Source organism: Vicugna pacos, chromosome 19 (assembly GCF_048564905.1).
Source record: "Vicugna pacos chromosome 19, VicPac4, whole genome shotgun sequence".
Taxonomy (NCBI): Eukaryota; Metazoa; Chordata; class Mammalia; order Artiodactyla; family Camelidae; genus Vicugna; species Vicugna pacos.
The window spans coordinates 43,976,316-43,998,894 of NC_133005.1; the positions used below are offsets into that span (position 1 = coordinate 43,976,316).

At 49.9% G+C, this 22,579-nt stretch overlaps 1 protein-coding gene across 1 annotated transcript in view; it reads left to right on the forward strand.

Annotated features, from left to right (window-relative positions):
* CDH26 (cadherin 26) overlaps window positions 1–21,962 on the forward strand; it is a 33,820-nt gene extending 11,858 nt beyond the window's left edge. Inside the window, exons 6-17 of the mRNA XM_072943535.1 lie at window positions 834–1,000; window positions 1,190–1,318; window positions 2,979–3,164; window positions 4,464–4,732; window positions 8,652–8,794; window positions 10,038–10,277; window positions 11,564–11,785; window positions 12,327–12,457; window positions 14,104–14,214; window positions 15,853–15,921; window positions 17,278–17,331; window positions 21,044–21,962. Of these exons, the coding sequence (XP_072799636.1) occupies window positions 834–1,000; window positions 1,190–1,318; window positions 2,979–3,164; window positions 4,464–4,732; window positions 8,652–8,794; window positions 10,038–10,277; window positions 11,564–11,785; window positions 12,327–12,457; window positions 14,104–14,214; window positions 15,853–15,921; window positions 17,278–17,331; window positions 21,044–21,274 (1,952 nt within the window). The 3' untranslated portion in view covers window positions 21,275–21,962. The remainder of the gene's footprint in view (window positions 1–833; window positions 1,001–1,189; window positions 1,319–2,978; window positions 3,165–4,463; window positions 4,733–8,651; window positions 8,795–10,037; window positions 10,278–11,563; window positions 11,786–12,326; window positions 12,458–14,103; window positions 14,215–15,852; window positions 15,922–17,277; window positions 17,332–21,043) is intronic.
* Window positions 21,963–22,579: the final 617 nt, after the last annotated feature.

Consider the following 22,579-nt stretch of genomic DNA (forward strand, 5'->3'; position numbering starts at 1 on the left):
AAATTGACCATATACTGATCCATAAAACAAGTTTCAAAACATTTCAAATAGCTAATGTTATACAGACCATATTCTCTTACTATATGTAGTTGATTTAGGAGTCAATAACAAAAAGTTTTCAAATGTTTGGAAGTTACCGAAAACTTTTGTGAATAAATTAAAGAAGTAATCATAATGGACATTTAAAAAATACTTAGAAGTGAAAGCTGACAACACTACATGTATTTTGGTAGTATATTACAGAAATCAATACTATCAGTATTAAGATGAAAATTTTCAGTCTTAAAATGTTTATATTATAGAAGAAGAAAAGTTTAAAATTAATGAGCAAAAAAAAAATGAGAAAGACAATAGCATATTAAAAAAAAGTAGGAGAATGGATACATATATAGTAGATTATCAAAGCCTAAGTTGATTATTAGAAAAATGTTAATAAAAAGGATAAACTTCGAACAGATTGACCAAGAAAAAGAAAGAGAAGGCATAAACTAACAATATAAAGAATGAAAAAGCTGTAACTGTAGACAGAGCAGAGATTTAAAATGTAATAAAATAGTATTTATAATATAAATTATATTATTATATTAATTATAATAAAATACAAATAAATATACATGATATAATAGAAATAAAATATCAAAATAATATTTATTTAATACTATATAAGTATTTAATATTATTTGATGCTATATAAACAATATTTAATTATTATTAATATTGAATACTTAATCCATCTGGTGTATGCCCCAGCGCCATTGAGCAAAGACCCTTCCTCCTCCTGGTTTGATAGGCTGCCTTGGACAAACAGTAACAATTATAAAAATTCTTTCCAGGTCAACCTATTTTTCAGATGTTGGCCGTGGATCTGGATGAAGAAAACACTCCAAATTCTCAAGTCCTTTACTCCCTGGCTTCTCAAACGCCGGCACCGAGAGAGCGCGGCTTCCGGATTGACCGCCTTAGCGGAGAAATACGGCTGTCAGGATGCTTAGATTACGAGGTTACGTGCCTTTTACTGTTTCGAAAAAACAGTGAAACGGGTTTGTTCCCTCTCTGAGCCCCAGACTTAGGGTTTACGTTCGCAGCCAGAAACCCCCTGGGGCCGGACGGGCTACTGACCTGGCTGAAATGTCCGAGCGCGTCCCTGTCCCGCGTTTCAGGGCCTGACCCTCCCCCTCCCCCCCCCCAGACCGCGCCCCGGTTCACGCTGCTCATCGGAGCGAGGGACCACGGGGACCCGCCGCTGTCGGCCTCGGCCACGGTGCACGTGCTCGTGCGGGACAGCAACACCCACGCGCCCGCCTTCGCCCCGGACAGCGTAAGGCGCCCGCGCGGCCTCGGGTCCCACGTCCCGGGCGGGGTTTTGCTGTAGGAATCCCCCGTTTCGCCCAGCTACACGCCGGGCCCCAGAATGAACTAGAACCAAGAAGTCAGCCACGTCGGTAGCTCACACCTCTTCCACCTTGTGCGGGAATCTGCCCTCCGTGCGTTCACACGCGGGCTTTGGTTCTTGATTGTTGGAGCTGCCATGGCTCCCATTTTGCAGATGAGCATGCTGACGCACGGGGAAAATAGAGGTCCCGTTCTCTCTGTCAGAGTTTGCCAGCGTCCACTCTGTTGGCACTGGGGATGCAGGAAGGGGTGGGTAGGGTAGGGGGAGGCTGCCCAGTGAACTGAAGGATGGGGAGCAGCACCCTTGACCTCTACCCACTAGATGCCAGTAGTGCCTCCAGTTGTGACACCCAGAAGTGTCTGCAGACCCTGTGCAGATTGGCCCCGGGTGAGAAGTATGCGCCAGAGGTTCACACACAATGTTCAGAGCTCTGGAAAAGAAAAAATGAGTGGGCGGGCTGTGGCCTGGCCTTTCCCAGCTCACCTGCCTTACATGCTGGGGTTTCACACAGAATCTCCTGTGCCACTGGATTCACAGGCTTGAAGGAGGCATTGACACCTGCTGTTCCAATCAGTCTGGAAATATCGAACCACTTAAAATGCAAAAGATGGCCAGGAAGGAAAATAAAACCACTCAGGGTCTGCTTTCAGTTTCTTAGTTTTTCACTCTTCTGCATGAATTTTTAAAAGGAAAATGTCTGTTGTATTTCTGTCTTCCCCCGACCCCTCTCAGGGGGGCCTTTCCTAATGACCTAGTTAAATCCCCAACCCGACCCCCCACCCCTCACCCCCTCAGTCCTCAGCTCCCTGGTGATGGGATTACAGCCAACTTGTTCACAGCCTCTAAACCAGAATCTGGTATATCGTAGCCTTTGCTGAATAATTAAATGCTACAAACCATTATTTTTTTAAAGTGTCATTAAGAAAAATTTAATTATATAGACCAAAGTAGAAATGTTTTCAATGAAAGCTTCTCACCAAACAGTATGCAATAACTGAAACATGTTTATTATGTTTCAGCCTTGTTTCCAAATCCTTCTCTGGCTCAGTAAAAAGCTGTGCTCTCAAAAGTAGGGCTGCAAAAACTGTATGCTGTTACTGTGATGTGCTCATCTAGAGAAATTATCCTGTCACCAAATACATTGAATAAGAAGCGATTTTGAAGGTCTATATGTGTTAGAAAAATTATTGCCTTAGTCAAAATAACCTTAAGAACACTATTTCAGGGAGTTAGATTTTTTTTTAGGCAGCATAAACTAAGATGTGTATTATTATTTTTAAAATTCTTTAAAAAAAAGTGCATTGCATTGGATTGAAGGGTATTTTTATAGTTATTCAGCTATTCAGTTATGCAGACCCCAAGTCATGGTGGGGAAGGGACAAGATGCTTATTACAGACGGTCTGCTGTAACAGGCACATTTCAGATCCTGAGTGGTCAAGTTCAGTCACAAGAGAAATACCCAGGTGGCTGTGTTAAAGGCGTATGTTTACTCTCTCTCTTTCTCTCTCTCTCTGGCTCTCTCTTGTTCTCTTTCTTTTTCAATTGTGCTTCTTTTTCTCTGACATGGAAATGATTGCCTCTCAGTATAACATTCAGATTTCTGAAGGCCAAGTCAGCCAGGGCGTGTTACGTCTCCGGGTCCAAGATGGTGATTCTCCATTTACGTCCGCGTGGAAAGTGAAATTCAATATATCGAAGGGCGATGAAGAAGGACACTTTGACATTCTGACTGACCCCGAGACCAATGAAGGGATTTTAAATGTTATCAAGGTAAAGCTGTCATGGAAAGCACGCCAGCCAGGTGGCTGGATGTGCTGTGGCCCCTTTCTGTAGGATTCCTGACAAGGAACTAGGAGGAGCCCTGGCAGTGAAGGTGAGTGCGTTCTGAGCACATCGCACGCTGTGTCACCGGGCCCCATGGAGTCCAGTGAGGAAGGCAGGGCTTCCTGGCGACTTCTGCCGTGGTCCCTCTGCCCTACTGCCTACATGGCTCCTCCCACCAAAATAATACACACCAATGTTAACTGTTATTTTTTATGACTGTAAGTAGTTCAGTTCAAATTTGTTTTTTGCTTTAGACAAAATTTAACAGACTTACATAGTCCCTAACATGTTTTTTTTTCTGATGTTAGAAAAATATTTAAAACATTTTCTCTCACCCTGAGTTCATTTTTTTCCTTCTGAGTTTGAAAGCAATTAGAACATTTGCATGGGCCCCTAAAAGTATCGTGGGATCCTGGCAATTTTCTGCTGTGCCTAATGGAGAGTTGGCCCTGCAGTAAAGTATTATCTCATTTACTGTTAAGGAAACCAAAGCCCAGAGAGGTTGGGTAATTTTCACAAAGTCACACAGCCCGAGTAGGGGTTCTGACTGGGGCAGTTTGACTTCAGTGCCTTTAGTTTGGCTTTTTTTTAATTGAAGTACAGTGCCTTGGGTTTTAATTGCTCTCAGTAGACCCTAGAATGACCAGTGCCTCTGGTGCAGTGCAGGTGAGTCAACCTGGAGATCAGGTTCAAAGGCAGATCTGAGTTAGTAGGTATGGGGTGGGGCCCAAGTTTCTGCCTCTAAGTGTAACAAGCTCCCAGCTGATGCTGATGGGCGGGGCTGCACTGTGAGTAGCTGGACTCGGGGGATGCTCTATACCAGATGCCTGGCGCTGAATTTCCCAAACATTCCTAGTCTTTCAGTCACTTTTAAGTCACTGACCACTTTGTATCCTGAATAACTATGATCATTAATATCTCTATTTCCTTAAGCTCTCCTGATTTTTTGGCGGCAGAGTTGTCACATTAATGTTTCATTGGGTTATGGTTTTTGTTGCATTTTTCATTACCCTCTGAAGGATGGTGGCTCTTTTCAACCAGGGGAGGGGGAGGAAAAAAGAAAACTCCATAAGTGATTTGAAAATGGGCTGACGACTGTCTTTTGATCATTATCAAAGGCCATGTAAATAACAAATGAAGTGCGGAAGCCGCAGGCTGTGGGTCTGCCGTGATGACTCGCGCTGCGCGGGCTTCCTCGGCCCCCGAGCCACAGGCGCTAACGCAATCCTCTCTCCGCGGTGGCAGCCTTTGGACTATGAGACTCACCCCGCATGGAGCCTGGTCGTGGCCGCGGAGAACGAGGAGCCGCTCTTCTCCTGTGAGGCTGGGCGCCTGCAGAAGCCCAGGAGGGCAGTGGCCAGCGCCACCGTGAGTGTGCAGGTGACCAACACAAACGACCCGCCCGCCTTCCACCCCGCCACCTTCATCGTCAGTGTGGCCGATGGCACTGGGCCAGGGATTCAGCTGGAAATTTTTAATGCTACGGATCCAGACAGAACTGCCAGCCAGATAAGGTGGGAAGACCGGAGCGGGAAGGGTGGTGGTTTACGTAGAATTAGCCACGTGCCCAAGAGGACTCCTGTTGGAAACCAGCTCCTTCCACGTGCACATAGGGGCGATGCTGTCCCAGTTGTGAAAATACCAGAAGCCACCCCAGGACACCCCCTGCCCAGGTTCACTGCCGCCTTCCTCTGTAGCGTCCTCGGAGCCCCGCAGGTGGGATTCTCGCGTCCATTTCCTTTGCACCTAGCACAGGTTCCTTTACAGTATTTCTGTTGTATCGAAATAATTTGCTCTGTATTTCTATTTCCTCTTTACCGAAGGTTGTAAACTGGCAGCCCTCTGGCTTCTGGGCAACAGACACATTTTCAGTTGTGGTAAAACATTCATAAAGTGTGTCACTGTAACCATTTTCAAGTGTGTAGTTCAGTGGCATTAAGTCCATTCATGTTGTCCTTCACACCGCGCCATCATCACCATCTGTCTGCAGGACTCTTTTCATCTTCCCAAACTGAAATTCTGCACCCCGTAAGTAACCCCCCGTACCCCCAGCCCCAGGACCTGGTGTCACCATTCTAGTTTCTGTCTCCATGGATGTGACTTCATGTAAATGGGATCGTGCAGTATTTGTCCTTCTGTGTGTTCCACCTAGCATAATGTCCTCAAGTTTCATCCATGCTATGGCATGTGTCAGGATTTTCTTCCTTTTAAAACTGAATAACATTCCATTGTATGTACACACCACATTTTGTTTATCTGTTCATCTGTTGGTGAACACGTGGGTTGCTTAGTGTTTTGATTGGAAAACGAAGTTGCCACAATCCCCAGGAAGGTGGCAGAGGGAGGAGCACCAGGAATCTGTTTCTCCACCTGGACAACAATTGTACCTGCAGAATCTGTCTGATGTATCCATGTCGGAACTCAGGAATCTGTTGAAGGCTTGTGACTTCCAGGGGAAGACTTGGACTGTAAGCTGTGGTTAATTTCAGTCAACTTCAGCTCTCAACACGGTAACAGTTACCCTTCCCACCTCCAGCCTCATGGAAGGCAGCTGTGCACCCGTTCCTGGAGCAGTGTGCACACAGCTTGTGGGAGCCAGGGTGGGCAAAAAAGTAACAGATGCTAATTCCCTCCTTATCAGTCATTAAATGTATAAAGTTTAAACTCTCCAATCAAAAGACAGAGACTGGCAGAATGGATCAAAACCCATGATCTGACTATATGTTGTCTTCAAGAGACTTTGAGATCTGAAGACACAAACAGGTTGCCTAACATCATACACAAAAAGTTAACTTGAAATGGATCAAGGACCTCAGTGTAATGCCTAAAATAATAGAGCTCTTAGAAGAAAACATAGGACAGAAACTTCACCACTGAATGTGGCAATGGTTTCTTGGATATGACACCAATAGCACAAATAACAAAAGAAAAATAGTCAAATTGGACTTCATGAAAATTGAAACATTTTGTGCATCATAAGACACTATCCACAGAGTACAAAGGCAACCCATAGAATGGGAGAAAATGTTTGCAAATCATGTATCTGGTAAGGAATTAATATCCAGAATATAGAGAGGACTTCTCAAAGTCAACAAGAACAAAAACAACAACAAAAAAAAACCTGATTCAAAAATGGACAAAGAACTTGAATAGACATTTCTCCAAAGAAGATACATATGTGGCCAAAAAACACATGAAAAATGCTCAGCATCACTAATCATCAGGGAAACACAAGTCAGAACCACAGTGAGACACCACTTCATGCCTAGGAGGATGACTACTCTCAAAAAACCAGAAAACAAGTTGTAGGGAGAATGTGGAAAAATTGGTGCCCTTGTGCACTGCTGGTGGGAATGTAAAATGGTGCAGCCTCTGCAGAAAACAGTATGATAGTCCCCTCACCCCAGAATTAAAAATTGAATTACCATATGACCCAGCAATCCCACTTCTGGGTATATATCCAAAGGAACTGAAAACTGGGTCCCAAAGAGGTGTTTGTACACTCATGTTCATAGCAGCATTATTCACAGTAGCTAAAATGTGGAAGCAACCCAAATGTCCACTGCTGGATGAAGCAATAAGCGAAATGTGGTCTCTACATACAGTGGAATATTACTCAGCCTTAAAAAGGGAGGGAATGCCACAATATGCTACAACATGGATAAACTCTGAGCACATGATGCTACATGAAATATTCCAGTCACAGAAAGACAGATTCTGTATGATTCCACTTATAGGAGGTACTCAGAGTAGTCAAAAATCGTAACGACAGAAAATCTAATGATCTTTTCTAGGGGCTGGAGGTGGAGGAGGTGGGGAGTTATTGGTTAATAGGTGTAGCGCTTCAGTTTTACAAGATGATATGAGCCAGGGGGGCAGATGGTTGCACAGCAGTGTGGCTGTATTTAATACCACCAAACCACACACTTAAAAATGGTTAAGGTGGTAAATTTTACATTATATGTATTTTACTACAATAACAAAGAAAAAAATTAAGCTGCCAGCATTTAAAAATCAAGAGATTATGCTAACCACCTGAATTGTCTGGATATTCTTGAAAAACAGGAAGATCTTGCATCCCAGGGTCAGTGTCCCATGGGGCCACGACCACCTGGGCAGAGCGAGGGTCCATCATGCCCCTTTGACCTCTCACTGTCGCTCAGTGGTTGGCCCAGTCCCCGTCAGGCCAGCTTCGCTCATTTCTGGCACCTGCTTGGCCCCCCCACGGACACTTGAGTTTGAGGTTCTTCCTTAGAGCAATGCTTCTCAGCCTAGCCATCGGGAAGGACCAGGGTTTGCTTCTAACTTCCAATTCACTGTGATCATTTTACAAAATATTTAAAAAATAAACTTTAAAAAATGATTATGTTGTGAGGGCCGGGGAATCACCATAATGCCACTGACCATAAAGCTGCCCAACACTTGGTCTCAATTTATGCTGTAATCTCACCGTGGGCGGGGAACCGCCAGCCCCAGCCCAGCCCAGCCCAGGGCCGCACACGGGCGCGTGGGGCGAAGAGGCTGTAAGCAGTGGCCGGCCACCTGTGCCTGAATCAGAATCACCTGGAGGGCTTGCTCCACTGCAGGTGGCTCGGCCTCACCCTGGGGCTTCTGATTTTGAGGCCTGGGGTGAGGACTGAGATTTGCATTTCTAACAAATTCCAAGGTGATGCTGGTGCGGCTGGGCTGGGACCTCGCTCTGAGAACCACCCGCGTGGAGCCGGGTTGTGCTCCTGTCCCCGGAGGGTGGTTGGTCCCTCTAAAAACCGAGTGGAGAATCTGAGAAGACAAAGCCTTTACACAGTGAGGGAGGGGAGGCACGGGAAGCTTCGCTTTCTGGGGGGAGCTGTACCTTTTCCGTCGCTGTCGCTGGGTGCAGGCGTTTTCTCCACGGGTCCCTCAGCGGGCAGCCGTGCGGGCAAGCCGGCTGGCTTCCTGCGGGGCTGCCGCCTGGCTCCGGGAGGCCCGGCGCGCCCGCCTGCTAGAACGGCATCCAGGTGCGCGCAGGCGCGCAGGCGCGGGCGGCCGCGCGGACGGCCTGGGTTACCTGTGCCTGCGCGGAGACGTCCGCTCCAGGGAGAGCAAAGTCTTCGGCATCTGTTGCAAGGACAGACTGGTTTTAACAGCAAGCCACCAGGCAGCTGAAGATCGGCTGCTCCAGGATGAAACGTTTTCCTAAGGCGGACAGTTACGTGCGGCCCAACAGGCCGGGGCACCGGGCGTTCAGTGAATATCGATTGGACACCAGCCCAGGCTTCAGACGCCTGGGCCTTTATCAGATTCACAAACATCTCCAACTGTTCACAGAATTTCCCAGATTACTTGCAATAAAAAGGGTGCCTGCTGTGATATATAGATTTAGATTTAGATATTTAATTTGTCTTTTGATGTAACTGTTTAATTTTAAAAACTGCACATGTTTTCTTCTACAAGATACACACTGGCTTATGATCCGGCAGACTGGGTCACCCTAGATGAGCGCTCAGGAGCGGTTGTCACCAGGAAGCAAGTTGACCGCGAGTCGCCTCACGTAAATGACAGTTTTTACATGATCATCGCTCACGCTGTTGACGATGGTAAGCACTTGCCTAAAACCGTAGGGGAAATGTGTTTTCTTGCTCCTTGAGGGGAAATAACACTGGTGCAAGTCTTTCAGCACAGCTGGGAAAATATAGAATGAAACTTCTCATCACTTTGCATCCATGCTGGTGATTATTTTTCATGATGATTCTTGAAATGGCAAACCAGGGGCCGAGGCCAGGGAAAGGGGGCGGTATGCACTCAGAAGGACTAATTAGGGAGCTGCTACCAAACCCGGCGTCTTTTCCACCCATTTATAACACAGCTCTTTAGCCTCTGTCAAAGCCAACTGCACGTGATAAACATTTAGCACAGGTTCCCTGTACCTAGAACGGCTTATAAGGTGAGGTGAACGTGACTGTGTGGGACTTATTCGTCATAAACCAGACTCTGGTTTTATGAGCAGGTTTTAACACTTTTCTCCGTGATCTCTCAAGGCTGAACTTTTAAACCTACCAAAACATAAAGTTGGGAAAATGAAAAAGTTTCAGATAACTTTAATGATTGTAGTTAAGAAAAATCTGTAAATTAAAACTTGGGTTTCCATGGATACGGCACTGTATATCCCGTGTGTATAATTAACAGTAGATTGTTGATGAGATAAATATGAAATCTGTGTCCCCAGTCAGCTCTAAGTGAGGAGAGTGAACGCACGTCTGTCTTCCCGTGATTCTGCTATGGTACCTCGATCTCATGGTTGGCACTTTGAAAAAAATTGAACTTCTATTCTGAGATAATTGTAGATTCACGTGCAGTTTTAAGAAATAATGTAGTGGGCTGCCAAGTGCCCGCCGCCTGGCGTCCCCAGTGGTAACGCCTGGCGGATCTCTGGCGGGAGAGCACAACCCGGGTCCCCGCGCGGACACAGCCCAGATGCAGACCCTTTCGTCACCACGGCACCACCTTCCCCACCCCGCCTTCTGCCTTAGCACTTGGCATGACTGATGTTTTAATTTACTGGATGATTCTACGTTCTACCTCATTCCACAAATCATCTGAGGGGGCAAGTGTTTTGTTAACTTCTCCTTCCCAGATATTCTGAGTTTTCAAAAAAGCAGGATAACAGATTGAGCACGTCTAACAAAGCTGGAGACTTTGAGAGTGAAATGGCCTCAGTATTTCAGTGGAATTGGTTCTTCCTCTCGGAGGCTGAGAGTGCTCACTTCCCAGGGCTTTGTGCGTGTGGAGCAGGCGTTTTAATTAATAAGCTCCTTCCTGGACCCCCCCCCCAACCACAAGGTGTCCCGCCGCGGACAGGGACGGGGACCATGCTGCTCTTCCTGTCCGACACCAATGACAACGCCCCGACCCTCCACCCCGGGTCTCGACACCTGGAGGTCTGCGAGTCTGCAGGGGACAAGCCCCTCCTCATCCAGGCAGAGGACGGCGACCTTGAGCCCTTCTCCGACCCGTTCACCTTCGAACTGGACAATACCTGGGGAAACACAGAAGACACATGGAAACTGGGGGAAAATCGGGGTGAGTATTTGCGCTGGCCAGGGATTAAGGATGGAGAATGACAGAGACCTGACTCAGACTCGGGTGAGAGAGAAATGTATCGGTTCATGCAACCGGGAAATAGGCCAGGTAAGCCTGTGTCCCAGCAGAGCCAGGTGCTAAGGGGACATCTTGGAGGAAGCCTCTCCAGACCTTGGTTCTGTCTTTCCCTGGGTGCCTCTGTCTTCAGGCAGGCTCTCCTCTGGGGGCAGCAGGGTGGCTGCTGGGAGTCCCTGGGCCTCATCCTGGTACCTGGCACGAGGTTTACATCACCGCAAGCCCTGGGTCACCTGCCCTGCCAATGCTGCGGGTGGGGTTGGAGGGCAGATGTGCTGACTGGCTGGGTCTGAGCCCCCACCTGGACCTGGCTGGGATCTGGGCTTAGCGGTCCACAGGGGCTGGGAGTTCAGGAAGTGTGGGCTCCCGCAGAGGAAAACTGGGACGGTTTTACCCGGAGGGAGCACTGGCATTCACCGTCAACATTCTCCTTTGTGCTTCTATTAATGGGTCTGTAGGATGTGACATGCTTTTCAGTTGAAACTGTGAACTCACATTTACAGTTCCCAGACCAGAATGTGTCATAAAGCACTGAACCGTACCCCAAAGAGGTCTGGCTTTTGCCTTGGTTTTTGGGAGGTGATCTCCAAGGCCTTGAATGCCCTGCCTGATAAATGTGTCTGTGTTTACCTAGGGGAGGGGGTCTCGTGTCCGTCAATAGGATCAGTGCTATTTAGGGTGTGGTCTTTGGGTCACATGAGTGTGTGGGTATCGGTTAATAACAGGCCATGTGGGCAGCCAACCAGGTTTACAAGACCACGTTCTGATGAAGACCCTGGACACAGGGCTCGGTGAGCTTCCCTGGTTGGCAGTATCCCACATGAACCTCATCATTCCCACTTGCCAGGAGGTAATACCGTCCTGCCTCCACGAGCAGGAGAATTGGGAATTCTACATCTGGAGCTTTTCTAAGCTCTGCCCCATGTGCCTCTTCCCTTGGCTGATTTTAATCCATATTCTTTCACTGTCATAAACCATAACCATGAGTGCAGTTTTCAGTGAGTTCCGAGTCCGTCTAGAGAATTACCCAAACTGAGGCTGCTCTTGGGAGCCCCCGCACCTGCAGGTGGTGCCGGAGTGAGGGTGGCCTTGGTGACCGTTCCCTCCAACTTCATGCAGAGCCTTGGCCCGTGGGCAGTGTTATTAAATGTCTGTTGAGCAGCTGAGCAAATGAACAAGTGAAGGCAGGTAAGGTGCCTCTCCCTCTGCAGGTCGGTCGGTGGAACTTTTAATGTTGAGAAGCCTCCCACGTGGTGACTACTCTGTGCCGCTTTTCATCGGAGACAAACAGGGACTTTCCCAGAAGCAGACTGTCCACGTGAGGGTCTGTTCCTGTCCGGACGGATTCGTATGTGCAGAGCCTTCTGTCGCCGGAGCCGAACTCCCTTGGGGGGCCCTGGCCCCTGTCTGTGCAGCGCTCGTGGCTCTGGCAGGTCAGCAGGTGCAGGGGCGGCACTGGGGATGTGGCTGCTCTTCCCAGGCCATAACCCAGGGCTGTGGAGTCTTTGGGGTGGGAAGAGATGACAGCCAAGGTCAGCGGGATGGTTTTGAGAATGACTCATAGGCTTGTCAGAGTCCCAGACTCAGACCAGAGGTTGCCACCCAGGTCACTCAGTATGCAGTAACTGACCGCAATGGAGCCCATAAATGGGCCCATAGATGGACACCGGGGGCGACCCCACGGTTTCTAACAGCTGCGCAGCAGTGCACACAGGTCTAGGCTCCCAGGCTTGGCAAAGACTAACAAGGAAGCGGTAGACTATTGCTGGTCACGTGGTGTTAATCGGTCAGTTCAGCAGTTACATAGCACCTGTTTACGCCCTGAGCTGTGCAAAATGCTGCAGCTACAGAGATGACTGAGGTGTGGCTTGACCCGGTGCATTCGCGGCTGGGTTGTAAGTCCACAGACCAGGTCCTGGGAAACCCTCTGACGTCGGTGACATTGTCCTCGCTTCCCCATCTGTCTCATCACAGTCGCCCTGCTCTTCCTGCTGCGATGCTGTTCTGTGTCTGAAGCCCAGAGGCAGGGGCGCCCCACCCTGCAGGAGGAAGGCCTCCAGACCCTGATCCTGTATAATGTCGAGGGCGGACCCGCGTGTACCCAGGTAAGGGCATGACGCCTTGTGTCTCACGGCGATGGTGCAGACGGCCACGGACGCGCTGATCTCGCTCAGAGCCCTCCCATTTCATCCTCCCACTCGTGCTGGAACAGGGAAGAAGACACTCCTATGAAAGTTGTCCAGGCCAGCTAAACTGACTTCTTGGCAGTGGCTCTCAACCAGGGGTGATTTCGCTCTCCATCCCCACCCTAGGAGAGTGTCTGGAGACAATTTTGGTGGTCACGACTCAGTTGGGCATGCAGCAGGGGGACAATGCTTGTGGCATCTGGGGGTAGCAGCTGGGGACGGTGCTAAACGTCCTGCTGTGCACAGGACGGTCCCCACGACAGAGAAGTATCCGGTCCAGAGCCTCCGCAGTGCCAAGGCTGGGAAACCTTGTTTAGGGAAAATGAACTTTGCCAGGTGGAGTTTCTGTAAGTGGAAAAGATGTTATGCCCCTGAGCTCAACGTGCCCACGCTGGCCCCCTGGCCATGGTGTGGGCGACGCGGGCCGAGCCCGCTGGCCTGCAGGGCTGAGCCCCGGGCCAGTGTCACAGCGAGTGAGCGTCACCCCGCTGTGAGGAGATGGTCTGGTTAACTTTGGCTCCCAGCAGGAATAAACAGGGAGATGGTCCAAACTATGGTCGGTGGTTGCAGAAGCTGGTGGCTGGCCGAGACCCCCAGGAGCCTTCCCACATTGTCTCTTCTCCACTGGCGCCAAGGAAGGGTCGCATTGTAGACGTTCACGCTATTCGGCCCACGTCCCTGCAGGCCGACTTCCATCCCTTCCCAGAGTGCAGACGGGAAAGCGGAGGCAGGTCCGAACTACCTAGATAGCAGGACCCCCAGAAGGAACCCCCGACCCCAGCAAGGAGCAGAGCGGGTACCTGCTCTGATTTGCTTGTGTGGTTTTGAGAAGGAAACCCTCCGGACAAACAACGGTGCTTTATGGAACAGACAGAATTCCCTGCCTTTGGCCACTCCCCTGGGCGCTGACGCTCAGCCACCCAGGAAGATGGAAATCACCCCTAAGCCAGGGTCTGCGCTAGACTCCCGCGTGGGAGCCAGGCCCCAGACTGGAAGGAGACCCGAGGGGAGGTCGCTCCCGGCACTGGCTGTGGGGCGGTGGGGATCTTGCTGGCCGGCGGCTGAGAGGTTGCCTCTTAGAAAGGAGGAGGCAGCTCCAGAAGCAGAGTGTGTGGAAGGGACCCTCGGTCACTGCAGGGCTGAGGCCGGGCAGGCCGGGGGTCTGGCGGTCAAGGGCCAGCTGTCAGAGGGACGGGAGCGCCGTCCGGGACTAGGAGCCTCCAGTCTCACCTTGTACCACGATGACGTCCTTCCTCTCATCTCTGACTCGCAGCTCAGGACACACCCCCTTCCTGCCCCGGTATCTTCAGGGCTCTGAGAACTGGGATCCAACAAACCTGGGTTTAGGGTCCAAACCGGAGTCTCATCAGAGACACAATCTAACTGATCCTTGCCTTTCATGTACCGACTGGGCTTAGTAGTGCTTGCTTTCTCCCTCTCAGGTTCACTGGACGATTTAACCGATTAACCCATGTAAAGTCTTTGGTCTGTGACAGCGCAGAACAGCGTGCTTGGGGGGTGTTAGTCCTTGCTCTCTGCTCTCACGTCTGCATCTGTAATTTCAGCCCCTGTCGGATTTCCTTCCCTGTGTCCCACAGGGAAGGTCAGATGTCAGGGATCAGATGCCATCCCCGCCCGCCAACACCACCGAGGCGCACGCCAAGCTAGGAGCCAAGGTAAGCGTGGCTCATTTGCTGCTTGGGTTGAAACAGAGCAGTGGTTTGCTGGTGGCTCCAAAGGTGGGGGACGCCCAGGCCCCCGTCCCGCCCACATCCCGGCATGACTCTCCGCAAGCCCACTCCGCGCTCGCCTCCACCCCAGCCCCACCTGCAAAGCCTCTGCGGTTCCGCTCGCCCTCAGCGACCTCTCAGCTCAAGGGTCCAATGACTCAGTGTCCAAATTCCAGTCTGTCCAGGGCCACATCCACGACTTCTTGCCACACGCATGTGCCCCTTGTACTAGTGTATTAAAAATTGTTTTTCTTTAAAATGGACTTGTGTCCAAATGAGGTACACGTCTTTAATTACAGGAAATTTTATATTTCAACTGTAAATAAAAAACCAGTTTGACTCGTAATAAAGAGCAGGTAAGTGGAAAACACACTAGAAACAGAACCCAGTAATTCCAGGCAGAAAGTGCTGCCTGCCCGTGGCTCAGGGGCTCCCTCCTTGGGAAGAGGGAGAGAGCCAAGCCAGGCTGGCCCCAGACAGACCTCCTCCTTGATGTCATTAGGAGTGTGGAAGAGGAATTAGAAAGGGGCTGATTTTCTCACTGTGCAGTGCAGTGTCACTTACAACCCTGTTCCCAAGCTGCTAAATGTCCCTTCTCTGAGCAGTTGAGGATCCCGCTACAGAAACAATGAGTTGCCCCCAGGCTGCCGGCATTTACTGAGCAGGTGCCTGGGTGTGGTGAGCAGGGCCAGAGCCAGCGGGCATCTGCCCCCGAGTCCACACTCCCGGGGGAAAGGGCGCACAGAGACCCCAAAGGGCTGGTGGGGGCCTCTCCTTCCTTCCTCTTCGGCTGGTCTGTGAGCTTCCAGAGGCCAGAAGCATTGCTCCTGAGCAGCACGATAAGCATGACCCACTGACCGTGCCCTGGGGTTTGCGTCCCACAGAAAGTCCCCCTGATCTGTCACCAAACCTGTGCAGGGGGTATCCTGTTTCCCCACTCACAGGGCAGGAGACCAAGGCCCCCAGCAGCTTCTATTTCTTGGTGTATCTCTGGGTTCCCTTCATGGTCTCCTGCAAATATTAAGTGCACCTGTGATGACTGGTCAAATAAATGGCCATTCACACGCCTTCCCTGAGTTAAGCTGTCACTTACGATTTATCGGGTAAGCTGATATTTTAAGTCTCTGGCAAGGCATGAACGATCTTAAATTAAACTGTTGCTAAGGTCCATTGCCTGCTTTATTTTCTTTGAAATTTTATTTCATTATTGAAGGGCTTATACTAAAACAACAGGAACCCAAGCAAAACCTGCCCACAGTCCTGTCCCTAACCCTCAGCAGCGCCATTCGCCTCCGTCACCTTAGACCTGGTCCGTGCGCATGCTCAGTTTTCAGGTGTCGTTGACATCGACGGAGTGTTAGAATCTGCATCTTCAGTCAAATGGGCTCACGCAGTTCCCTTTCTCTATAGTGTTTTTTTCTTGCATCTCCCCACCTTGCCTTTTCTACTCCCACTCCCCTCCCCCGCATCACAGTGCTAATTTTTATTTGTATATGAGCATGTGCGCAGGGGAAAGGTGCACCTGCTTTGTTTTCAACTGGAGGGAAATGGGTTACCTCTGAGTAAGTCAGCATTTTCCCCCAGGATGTAAATGAAACGCTACTATCTCCATCGAGTGCATCGGACCAAGTACACTTTGTCCCGGGAACCCTGGTGAGTTACAGAACTTCACTCCCTGCTGCTGGGACTTCACAGATGATTGACAGTTGGTTCCTTTGAGAGGCAGCTCCTCCAGAAGATTCTGTGATGCTGGTAGAACACACAGTCAGTGAAGATCTCGTCTGTCTAACTAGCTCTTGTGATTGCTGGTTGTGATTGAGTTGTTTGACAGTCCTGATCACATGTGACACTTTTTAGAACACCCACAAATAAGTACCTTTCCTTGTGTCCACTGAAGGGCATCAGAGATACTCTGTAAGACCAAGAGCCCATGGCCCTGGCCCTGGCCCTGACCACATTCCAGCTCAGGGACTCCATCCCTCCTGCCAAACTGAGCCCTGACTCCCCCGTAGCAAGTCCTTATGGACCCCAGGTTCAGATCCTAGAACTAGTGCTTGGCCTTGCCACATGACTTTTCTGAAATAATATTAGACTCACAAGAGGTTATAAAAATAGTTCCAAGAGTTTCTGGGTGCCCTTCCCACAGCTTTCCCCAAGGACAACACCCTCCATGACCGCAGTATGTTATCGAAACCAGAAAACTGACTGGCACCACACTGTGAACACAGGTCTCAGACGCAGGCCTTATTCGGACTTCACTAGTGTACCTAGCTAAGGTTTTAACAGAAAGTTTTGCTTTTCTGACAAGAACTAAAAGAGGTTTTCAAGACCCAAAGAGCAACAATTTTTATGATGGAAAGCTTCTGAGAAAGAACTGAAGACCTTTATGATTTCATGGTCTTTTCTGAGGCCGTGCTGGGTAAGAATGTGCTCTTCCTCTTTGCACAAACATGATGCCATGAGTCCTTGAGAGGGCCTGTGCCTGACAGCGTGTCCCTCTGGTCTTGGTCAGGCCAGCTGCATGGACACGGGAGCTGGAGGGCCCCACGGCCCCACTCGGAAGGGCCTGTGCTTGGCTGATGCTCTACTGTCGCCATCTCGACATTCTTACTGTTTGGATAAGGGGCTCACGTTTTCATTTTGCCCTGGGTCCCGAAAATTGCGTAGACAGTCCTGGGTCGCAGGGTGGGGTGTGCCTCCCTCGCAAACGTTGAGGCCACGCTTGTGGCCCGAAGTGAGTCTTACATCCCTCCTGCCAAATTGAGCCCTGGCTCCCAGGGCCCAGGACAGGGCTTGAAAGTCTCACGTCCACATGCTCCATCCCCACAAAGCAACTCTGAACTGCACCTGTGCTGTCATTAGAACCGTTACACCCTCAGAGCATAAAGCGGTGCGACCGCAAGAATTTCCAGTTACGTGTTTGCATCCTTGGGTCATTTACGTGAAACCAGTCAGTACTTCATCCTTTTCGCTTTGATTAATTCATCTCCCATTCTCGTTAAATTCAAGGGTTGTGGCGTGCTTTTTGAGCCAAGAGGTGTGAGAAACAAGTACTCCACTCCTGTAAGTACAGGTGAGGGTGTCACCACGAAGAGCGACCTTTCTGTCCTTGTAGCTGTGGGAAGCCCTGAAAATGGGGACCTGGGAAGGGAGGAGGTGGCAAAAATACACCCAACCAATGTCCGAATAAGCTAAAAGAAGTGCCTGTGGAAAACAGATGAGAAGTTCTTGAAGTGCAAACATCTAGACTTGAAAGCATATGTTTCTTGGCAAGTTTCCTTTGCGGCTGAAAAGCCAGGGGCTTGGCGAAGGCCTGAGTCCTCTTCTGCTACGATTCTTTACAGATTTATGGAAGATTTGAGCTAAGGGGCGTGGAAGCCATCCAGTCCATTTTTTCCCTAAACCTTTCCAGCAGCAGAATCCTTCTTTACAAAAGAGATCCTACAAAGAAATCCATTATAAGAAAACAGACAAGAGTAGCAGCTTCTCATTGGCACCAGTTTTGAGCACACTGATGCTCACTAACATGTGTCCATTACCAAAACAACCCACACAAACAGTGGTGCTGTTGAAAACAAGCAAAAAGCAGAAGTTGGATGCTGCTGAGGAAGCTTGCAAAGTTACATTATCTTAGTGCCTGACTCATTATCTCGCGTTGTTATAATTGGTTATTAAAGTATCAAGAAAATCTCAATTTAGGTCACTAAGCAGTTTCAAGTGTTACGTTTTCAGGGAGCTCAATTTATCTTATCAGTTTCTCTTTGATTCAGCAAACAAGCGACCAAATCCTTCATTCATGTGTCATAAAAGCAAATTATAAAATTTTGCTTTTACTAACATGTTGGGGGGGACTCAATGAACAAGAGGTAAACCTCTTCCATTATATTATAACATTAAATACTTAACAACTCACATAATTAAAGGGAAATTCAAATCCTCTTGCTGAAGCAACTTTGAGGATGAGGTGCAGGTCCTGGAGACACACCTGAAGTCAGCGCCTCAGGGCAGAGAGGCCGTCACAGCCACGACAGAGTCACACACAGCCAGTGCAGCCAAATGCAGTGTGCAGCAGGACCTAAAGCTGGCTTGGGACAGAGTCCACCCTGCGTTTCCCTGGGGACTGGCGCAGTGTCTTCCACCAGCCCGGGGAAGGCCTGCCGTGTCTGACCAGTGAGCACATTGTCAGAGGGCCTGCATCTCCAGAACCTTCGGCTGAGAGGCCCACAGGGCCAGCTGAGGGCACACATCTCTGGGCAGCAGGTCCCTAGGGTGTTTGTAGTGGTCACACCTTGCTCTCTGTTTGGCTAAGAGCATTTAGTTCAGTTCACAATGGTGTGGTGTGCACTGATGACTTAAGAGAGGTATGTGTGCAGACAGGTGTGTGTAAGTATGCATACACATTTTTGTGCATACGTGTGAGTGTGTGGGTGGGTGTGTGTATCCTCAGGTCCATGTAAAATTATCCTAGACTTTACTTTGTTTTTGCATACGTCTTCTGGAATGCAGTAAGTACCCTTAAGCCCAGGGATGATCAGAAGTCATTTCAGCCGTAAAAGCGACCAGTGTTTCAGAAACAAATCCTATCGCATCTCTCCCGTTCAGACTTGCCCGATGTCTTGCCTTTGCACTTGGGATAAAGTCTGCAGCCCTGAGGTCCAAGGTCCCAGGGGCCTCCCCTCCTGTCTGGTCTCTCCCTGCGCTGTCCTCCGCCTGCAGGTCTGGGCTTCCTCCAGGCTCTCAGCCTTTGCCGGTCCTTCCTCCTCCTCGTGGCCCCTCTGCTCCTCGTCCTGAGAGGCCCGGGCGCAGGCTGGGTGAGGTCTCTCTCTCACCTTCCGTGCCCGTGACTCCTGTTCCTCCCACCTGGGCTGCTGTCCCCCACCTGTGTGAGCCCGAGGGGAGGAACATTTGGGCCCTGGAGCCTCGCTTGCCTCACCCTGCATGGCCCTGACTCCCCTGATGCAGCTGGGAATCTGCCCACCTGGCCTCTGAGCAACGCCAGGGGAATCCCTTCTCCTCGCTGGGCAGCAGCTTCCTGTCTGCAGAGGAGCCCTGGAGCAGCCAGACTGCCTATCAGGGGTGACTGGGCACGACGGTGGAGGAGCTGCATGAATCTAGTGCATGGCTGTTCTCATGTGGCGTCTGACTTACCTGCATTCACTGTGCACCTGCCCGCACGCACACCTGTGCTGAGTGGCCCATGCGGTTGGGGACCAGGTCCCTGCCCGGCTGGGCTGGAGGAGGCCGCTTTCCAGCTGAGGACCACGCTCCCTGGCCCCCAGGCAGGCAGGGAGGGTTTCTGAGTGTGTGCTCGGAGCTCTGCACTGGGCGGCCTGAGAGGAGGGAAAAGCAGATTAGAAGACTTGTTTCTTTCGCTCGTGAGCCTGTTAACTTGGTCGGGGTCTGTGATGAATAATTGATCTAATGGAGGCCTCATAAAACTGCTGAATCAGGGTGCAGCCACTGCGGCTCTGTCAATGGCCTCGGGAGTTCTGAGCGCAGATCCCTCTGCGGATTCTGGTCTGCGCTGTGCTTACCAGGTCCCTCATTAATTACCTACTTGGCAGCACTGAAGGGACGTGACTCGATTGCTACCACTCTGGCCAGAGCTCTTGGATTCCTCTGACAGCTGGGAGAACTTCCTTCCTCCCCAGCCCCATGGTGTTGGCCACATGGTGACCACAGTCCTGAATGAGTGGACCAGGCCACGGGCAGATGTATGGGTGAGAGGTCCCACGTTTCCCTGTGGGCACCAAGTCTGAGCACCAATAGACACAGGGCCAGGGGATGGCGTCCCTGCTAAATGGAGAGACTGGGCAGTGCGGGGAAGGTCCTGCGAGACAGAGTAAGTCAGGGACAGCTGGCTGCCCGAGTCAAGGGGAGGGTGTGGCTGAGAGCTTGGGGACAGACAGGGGTGGTCTTTGTGGCTTCTCAGCTTCCTCTTTCCAGGCCCTCCCCTGTCTCTCCTCCTGGGGCTCTGAGTCATTGGCTGTGAATGTCGTCATGTCCTAGACAAGTTCATTCCCTCAAAAGCCGTCATTATCCAGAGATGGGTTGGAAGAGTCCCGTAAACCCACTCCCGCCTAGGCTTCTGGCTCAGGCTGCCCTCAACACTCTTCTAGAGGTGTCTGCAGGCACACAGGCGAAAGCCCTCTACCCCCAGCCATCCGCCCACCACCCAACAAACATGTATTGAATCCCTCAGACCAGAAGAAGCCAGAAGGGCTTCACAGGGAGATGGCTTGGGCCCTGAAGGATGAGGTGGAGTTTGCTGAGTGGAGGTTGGCCGGTGGGGATGGTCATTTAAGAAGGGGACAGCAGGTGCAAGGGCCAGGAGGGGCAGGGCAAGGGCCAGGAGGGGCGGGGCGAGGGCCAGGAGGGGCGGGGCGAGGGCCAGGAGGGGCGGGGCGAGGGCCAGGAGGGGCGGGGCCAGCACCCAGGTGGCGAGGGTTCAGCCCAGAGTAACGAGTCCCTGAACGGGTGGGCGGCAGTCTTCCCCAGGGGTCCTGTCGTGCCACCCAGGCCGGTGCCTCCATCCCTGTCGCAGTTCCCTCACCGAAACCAGCTGCCAAGTGTGAAGGTGTCGTTCCCCTCACCTGGCTGCCGTTTCTGAGTCTGAGGACACTTCTGGACAGCCGGGGCCGGGGTCTGCCTGCACTGCACCGAGGCGTGTGCCCCGCACACAGAGCCTGGAGAGGATGGGCGTTGGCGGGGGCGGGTAGGACGGGCGTGGGGGGAGCCTGGCACTTACCTTCTCTGCCCGGCCTCCCTCCGGCAGCTCCGCGGCGCGGACGTCTGGGAGGACGACCCTGGCTGCCGGCCTCGCGTCTACACGGAGGAGGGCGAGTGCGAGCCAGCCGAGAGCCTCAGCTCCCTTGACTTCTCAGAACACGATCTGCCGCTTGACTTGCTGGACTCTCTGGGGCCAAAGGCTGCGCCACTGGAAGAAATATATTCTGAGACGGCCATTCTTTCCATAAAAAAAGCATATTTTGATGAATTGGAATAATTTGTTAAGGGGAAATCACCATTCTAGAACACTTTTTCCTTTCTTTCCCTTTTTTGTTTTTAAATTACCTTCTAGTCTTAGAATGAGGTTGAAACTGAGTCTGGATTAACTGCTTTGACATTCTCAGACCACACATCTTGAACCAAAGCAAAACAGCAGGTTATGCTTTTTAAAAATTTGATTTATCAGGTTTTCTAGAGAAGCTTGAATTGTGTAATTCCTTGCTTCCACCAGTGGCCCAACTCTGAGGGTAAATGAACTCACACATTACCCCAGCGATCTGGGAACAACAGGTAATACTGGGGAAAACAGATTTGGTTAAGTGATCATTTTCATTTCTATTATTATGATCTTGCTTCCATTTAAGTGAAAAGTAAATGGGGCAATGTTTGCTAGAACATCTGTGAACGGTATTGTTAGTAATTAAACACTATCTACTCCCTTTGCACTTTCTGAGTAGATAACTAGATAAAATATGTTATCATGAGAAATGATTGTGCTTAAAACTTTATCAGCAGTACATACTTAAAAAACAAATTGACATAAATTAACTTGCATGTATTATGCAAGTAAAATAATTTAGGAGCCTTTGAATGAATAAATTCTGATTTTTTTATCTTTACACAAAACCATAAACTTTAATTGATTTTTACTTGTCCACTTACTGCAAGTGTAAGTTGTTGGGGAGAGGATGTTCCCTTTAAAACTCTAAAAAATATGTGTAACTACCAGGACGTGTGCCCTATATACACTTGGTTTGCTTGTCTGAGTAATAGGTAAGAGAATGGTAAGCAAACCTTGAAATGCTAGCAGGACATTTTATGTACACACTGGATATCTGAAAGTCTATGGTAAATGCTAACAAATTTGTATAATTAATGAGCATAGTCTTTTGACAGTGTCCTCTTGAAGCCTAGGGATAAGTCAGGAGAAACACGTTTGTGTTGAATCAGTGAAATGTTATATTAAACCTAAGTTTTAGCCGACTCAGGGTAAAAACTTCCCCTTTCTTTCTAAAGAAGCTGTGCAAATATTCACTTTACAGAGATCTCAAGAGTGTTTTGTACACAGTCACTTCACTCATCACCTAGTGCTTTGTGTAACGGAAAAGGGAAAACCAGCCCCGAAGCCCCGGAAGGTCTGAAGCTGGCTCCCTGACGTGCAGAGCAGCTGTGCTGACGCTGGAATGGCTCCAAGGAGAGCCTAGCACGTTTTCTGGGTAACTCAGGCCAAAAGTAATTTTTCAGAAAAGTATCCTTTTTGAGTCTGAATGGTTGGCAAGGATCAGTAGGTGGTCATTAGACC